Source organism: Plecotus auritus (genome assembly GCF_963455305.1).
Source record: "Plecotus auritus genome assembly, chromosome: 7".
Classification (NCBI taxonomy): Eukaryota; Metazoa; Chordata; class Mammalia; order Chiroptera; family Vespertilionidae; genus Plecotus; species Plecotus auritus.
In genome coordinates, this window is record NC_137774.1 from 25,083,196 (window position 1) to 25,089,792 (window position 6,597).

General features: G+C 44.1%; 1 protein-coding gene across 1 annotated transcript; it reads right to left on the reverse strand.

Annotated features, from left to right (window-relative positions):
* Window positions 1–269: 269 nt before the first annotated feature.
* RDM1 (RAD52 motif containing 1) lies at window positions 270–4,978 on the reverse strand (the record flags this gene model as incomplete). The annotated part of the gene is given in 7 exon segments (XM_080681594.1): window positions 270–280; window positions 453–485; window positions 488–510; window positions 512–612; window positions 996–1,049; window positions 1,053–1,139; window positions 4,904–4,978. Coding segments are annotated over 7 exon segments (384 nt in total).
* Window positions 4,979–6,597: the final 1,619 nt, after the last annotated feature.

Genomic DNA, 6,597 nt, shown 5'->3' on the forward strand with positions numbered 1-6,597 from the left:
CACAGCACTGCCTCTGACTTAAAACCCTAAGCCAAAGTGCTATAGATTTTAGGGAAATACTCAGTACTAATCGGAATATCCTCTTTACATTTCACTTTCTCCTCAAGCCCTTCTATAAGAGGCATAGCACTGAATATTTACCTGAGAGTTTATTTAAAACTTTGGAAGATAATTTTAACTGAAGGCTACACGAGTGAGATCAGTATCTGAAGCAAAATCTTAACCAAAATTTCCCTCCTCCTAAGCATCCTAGCAAGAAGTCATCTCTGTTAGGTATTGCCTAAAATTAAAAAAACAAAAACAAAAACAAAATCTGTGTTGTTAGGCAGAAAAATTCTGCTCAGTGAGTTAGTAGTTTAACAAGGGGAGGGCTTGATGTATCTGAAAAGATGTTTTAAAACAAAAGAAAAAAAGAGAGGTCCCCACCACCCCAACACACCCCGGAAACAGACCTTCCTCCAGCTTATCCAAAGGCTCCTCAGCCATCCAACTCCAAGACTCCTGCACTCAGGATGCCACCACCACCTCTAAAGCACAGAACTTCGGGCTTTGCTTCTGAAGTGGTGCAACCACAATATCTTCATTTTCCCTTTCTTCAAGGTCAGAAAGATCCTAAGCTGTAAGGATTTTGAAGTAAAGGTCCTACCTAGAGTCTCAATATACACTTCAAAATGTTTTGCTTTAGAAATAGCAACTAAATCCCAGCAATCCCAGCTGTCAGTTGTGGTGTCCTGCAGCTTCCAAATCAAGTAAGACTTGCAGATGAATTCCTAGATATAAACTACTATTTTTATATGTACCATACAAATACTGGAGAAATTATGGACACCATCACCCAAGTCTATGAAATTACTATTAATTCTAGGTGGTGGGCCAATACTCAGATACTTCCACTTACAGGTCTCTCTCATCTCCTCGCCGCACCCCCGGTCTATTCTTGTCTCTAAAGTCAAGGATTTCAATGTTGAAAGGAGTCTAGTTTCCACAAAGTGTACCTTGATGATTCTTTCTGAGCAATCATTGACAACAAAGTAGTAAATTGCCAGTTCTTAGCATTGGGAGCTGTTTAGGGCAAGGGCCTCATGTTGAACTGCCCTATGTCTGATGCCAAGATGAACCAAAAGACAAAAGAGACAGACCTAAGAATATTACAAATCTGACACAGAGACTTTTTTTTAATACACCTGAAATTTATCAATATCAATTTCATAGAGTAATTATCAATATTAAATAGCAAACAACATTCTAAGCAATAAGTTCATAGTCAACTATAAGTAAGTATTATTTTCTAAGCCACAGTACTTTTCTGCATCATTTCCAGGGGCCCTGACTAAGTGAAAAGTTTCACTGAACTCTGGTGGTGAAAGTGATGATGGAAACGACTTAGAAAGCCCTGCATATGCCCATTATAGGGTTATGGGTACCCAAAGGAAGTAAGTTGTTTTAGTCATCCCATCCTGTAGCTCCTGTTTGAGACTACAACCTGAAGGAACAGAAAAAATGGACCTACCACCAAGGTAGGAACTTAATTTACAGCACTCTCCTCCCCAAGTGACTAACCTGTTAGTGTGGGACGCGGCTACAGTGTTTTGGACAGATTCAAGTCTCGGATTAATGAGAGGGCACAGTCCTCTCGTGACCACGTGCAAGTCCCAGACTGGAGTGCAGAGCCCTCCCAGCATAATTATAGCCAACAGCTGTAGTTGTAAGCTTGAACCTATGGTCTGAACACATAGCCCCATATGTCTCAGTGATGTATGCTTGATAGAGTTCAGGTGCATGCAGTTCAGTAGGTTTCAAACCCACGAGAATGTTGTAAACATCTTGATCATGCCCTTACTTTGCCTCGTGGCATCAGCTATAAAATAAAGACACGTTGGTGCTGTCTCTCAGGGAGCAGTGTCCCATCGAGACCCAGCTTTCATTCTCTTGTCTGCCTTTTCTAAGCCTTTCACCACCCCCACTCAGGTTCACCTTTGGCCGTGCCTTCATGGCACGTTAGAAGATACCTCTGCATAAATTTTATAAGCAACTGAAACAAAGTTCATCTGCATCTAAGGTTCAAAGCTGCTTTCAGAATGCAAATCTTCAGTGTTAACTCTCCAATAACTTACACATTAATGTGGATTTCTCACATCACTAGCCCTTTCTTAAAGGTGTAATTCAATTTTTAATGATGTAGTATCACAGGTTCTCAAATTCAACATCATTTTGTTATGTTATAACTTCCACAGGAACTTAATTCTAGTCTTATTAATTAACCTACACGGTAAAATTGGTTTTGTTTTACATCATTTCACTTAAAAGTTGCAGAACATACCAGCATGGTTATGTGAGCACATAGTGTATATGAATGTATTTATATAATTCCAATAATACAAATAAAGTCAAAGCATTTTTCTTTGAGTTATTGGTGCATCTTCCTCTATCACTAGTTTATAAGCTCTTCAAGTGCTAGAAGGAACCATATCTTATTTTATCCCCAGAAGCAAACTCAGTTCTTGGCATATGATAGGAAGTTGATGGTCTGTTGAATGAATGAATGAAATGACCAAATATGAAAATGAAATTACTTTTTCCAACTGAAGCTGCCTGCTAACAAGGAGTACTGAAGACAAATTTTTACACGCTGACTGCTGCAGGGAAGGCTAGCCTGGACAGTGAATCAGTGAAGCAGTTCTGGACAACAAGGAAGCTTCAGAAGCTCTCTGGCCCCTCGGGAGTAGACAGTTGTGACCTTGGATAACCTGGCCACACTTCTTGCTGGCAACCACTTTCCTTCATGCTACTGAAAAAAACAGAAAACAGTCTCTCTCATGCCTTGGGCCTTTCCTTGATTTTAAGACATTATTCATTTTCTGAATTTATAAAAGACATCAATGGTGTGTACTTGCCAAAATATAAAGGAACACATAATCACTAACTACTAAGGCCCTGAATTAAATAAATCTAATACGAATGCCCTCTTTTCTCAACTATATATTAACTTGTGGAACATTTCCTTCATTACTCTGTCAGTGATGGGCTTTATGCTGTGAAAATCTCAAAACCTAAAGCTTATGAAATGGTCTTAATGGTCACTTGAGAAGGGAAGAAACGTATTACTCACAATGGGTACCAAGTAATTGTTTCCTAATCTTTCCAGTACCTATAATATCTGAGTGGCTGTGTGAAATGGTTATAGGCTAGATTAGAGAACGAGGTAGATCAGAGTCTGCAAATTAATGTCTGCCGATCATCTTTTCATGACAGGATTGAAGAAGGTGTTGAGCAGGGTACACAAGTGAAGGTGGTCTACCTGAGTCACATCTGAAGAGAGTTCTCAGATTCAGTAGAGGTTAAGTCAGTGAGGAAGGAATATGGGTAAGAATAGGTAGCAAGGTCAGTAAAAAGCCAGATCATGAGGTCAATCAGAGAGGCTGATGAAGATGTAATTATAAAGTGAAACCTTGGGAAATCTAAGCCTCACTCACTCATTTAGAGGCATTAAAATGGTCCATGAGAGTTTGGGTGAGTGGGAAGAGATGAACCAAAGAACTTGCATGCATATATGCATAAACCCAAGGACAGAGACAATAGGGTGGTTAAGGCCTGGGGTGGGGGTGAGGGCTGCTAGAAGGGGTCCATGGGGGGAAAGGAGAATATATGTAATACTTTCAACAATAAAGATTTTAAAAAATAATCATGGCTAATAATAACAACAATAAAAAATTCTCCATGAAAAAAGAATGATGGTTGAATTGAGGCACATACCTGGTAATTAACTATACTTCTGGGGCTCTGAGAAAGAAACATGCGACAGCATTTTAGATGCCATAAGGTTTCTACCATGCATTAAAGAATGTTTAACCATTTTTGGGGGAACTGGAGTTCTGAATAGGCAGTTTGAGAATGATGATGATGATAAAGCATCCTTTAGGTTATAACTCATGAAATATTTTCTCAAACACACATATTTTATTTTTTTAAATATATCTTATTGATTTTTCACTGAGAGGAAGGGAGAGGGATAGTTAGTTAGAAACATCAATGAGAGAGAAACATCAATCAGTTGCCTCCTCCACACCCCATTCTGGGGATGTGCCCACAACAAAGGCATATGCCCTTGACCTGAATCTAAACTGGGACCCTTGAGACCACAGGCTGATGCTCTATCTACTGAGCCAAACCGGTTAGGGCAAGCACACATATTTTAAAACCACATAATAGTAAATGCAAGCAAGATTCTTCCTGTGAACATTTCTTAAATTAACATGGGCTTTAACATCATTAAATTTGGGTTTGACCTCGAGCTTCCACAGGTATTGTCATGAACCTTAAGTCCCTTCACCCCCCTGAGTTTAAGTTTCTTTATCTACAAAACAAATAATAATAATTTAAAAAAGGGAACCAGCGGATGGGTGTAGTGACCCATCGGTATGCATTCTGTGAGCCAGAGTGCCCTGCACATGCCAGCCTGTTGTTCCTGACTCAGTGCTTCATCCGGTGGAGCTGGGAGTGGTACACCTGCGCCCACCTTCCTGGAGATTTCGGGAAAAGCTGCTCCGGTTTCAGGCCTTTTGGGCTCCGTGGGCATCCCTGGCTGATAGCGTAACCCTCCATGATGGCCTAGGAGTGGGCGGCCCTGCAGCCTTGGGAAGGCCAGGCTGGGAGACCCCTGACGACGCTGTGGGTGGTCCCCTGACCTTCAAGTGAAATGTCACCGGAAAACAAAACCGCCCCTCCCCTTCTATTTCCCCAGGCTACTGCGGAGGGGGTTCATTTCACGAAGGAGTTTCTCTCTGAAACCCTAACATTTGAGAAGCAGGAGGAGGCAACCTGTGCTGGCTGAGGAGGTTCTCTGTCAGAAAGCAGTTGGGCTTGCTGACTGCCGAGGTCCGCTGTGAACAAAGGCCCCGCTCACAGGAGGTGGGGCGGCCGCGGTGCTAAGGCTGGACTCCGGGGGGGCGTCCCCGTCTCCAGGAAGCCGTTTCTCCATCGCTGCCTCCGCCCTGCCAGGCCCGGCCCGGTGTCCAGGGCTCAGCCCCGAACCGGCATGGTTTTGTGACTGTCGGTGGGATTCCATTCTGCAGTTGCTGACAGTTGAGCAGCAAGGCTAGAGCGAGGGGCGGGGCCAGCCTGACCTCTCCTCGGCCCCGCCCACTCCGGGATTCCTTGCATCTCTATTCATTTCTGCAGCCCCGCCCTCCCAAAAAAGACTATGGAGTTCCAGGTAGGTAGCACTAACTACTGAATTTTTAGAAATTTTTAGATTGCCTGACTCTGAGAAAGGACCACTAAAGATGTAATCCGTTGGCCTTGCGTCTGGCGTTGGTCCGCGCGGGGTCATCCTGGCACGGGTCCCCTCCTCAGCGCCCCCCCCACCCGCCTAGTCCCCCCTCCAGTCACTCCCAACCGCCGCTGCAGAGCAGGGCCCTTACAGAAACCGGGTAATAAATACACACCGACAAGGTAACCATGGATTGTAAGTTGGATGAAGACATGACAGAGTGAGGTGAGGCGGGCGGTTGGTGACTGGAGTGCCTGGAGGGCTGTACTGGGTGTGCCGTAGGGAAGGGTCTCCAAGAAGATGACATCTGAGAAGGCACCAGCCATGGGAAGCAGGACAGGCCTAGTGCCCAGCAAGTGCAAAGGTGCTGGGGTGGGACAGTGCCCCGGGCAGCAGAGGAGCAGAAGGCGCTTCTTTAGCTGGAGAACTGAAATGTTCAATGGGGTGAGGTGGAGAGTGGAGCGGGCCAGGTAGAAGAGGAAGCCAGCAGCCAGATTAGGAAAGGCTCACAGACACTTGGATAAATTCTACAGTGAGATGCATTGAAAGGTTTTGAGAAGGTGACCTGATGCATTGTGATTGATGTTATAGCAAGACCACTGGGTAAAGGTGGAATATCTATCAGCCTTGACTTATGTGGGAGGTAAAACTGTCAGAAGCAATTGTGGGAAGCCTTGGTTTCTGTTCCAACCCATTTCCCTCCAACACTGGGGCTGTTTGAAGCAGAGGAAGAAATGAGTTGCTAACTCAGAACACCAGCAGCCGCAGGGCTCCAGGGCAAGGCCAGGCATTCCCAGGTTGCCCTGGATTTAAGTCACTGGCAGTGCAGCAGGCAGCGCACAGGAATGTGTCCAGGCCAATGGTCTGGCAGGGGGTGGGCAGCAGGCAGGCAAGGACAATGCTGCACTGGACCCTTTTGTAGGCCCCTTATAATTCCCAGCTGTAACTCTATAGGGGTGTTGTGTGGGGGAGACACACACCCTTTTTCTCCTTCCAGACTCCATCCTCACCTCCAAGTAAAATGATCCTTTGGAAGCTCAATGGCTGCCTAGGGGCTTTGAAAGGATGTTGGAGAAAAAAATACAACATTCATTCCTATTGATTTGTATTTTATTCTTTGGATTTTTAATTTATTGTTTTTTCAAATAAGCAGCACATTCATATGCTTTAAAAATGTAAAGATACAAGGATCTCGAAGAGATATTTGTACCCCCATATTCATGGCAACATTTCTTCACAATAGCAAAAAGGTGGAAGCAAAGGTAGCAAGGGAGGACAGAATAAACAAAATATGGACTATTCCCTGGAATATTATTCAGTGCCCCCAC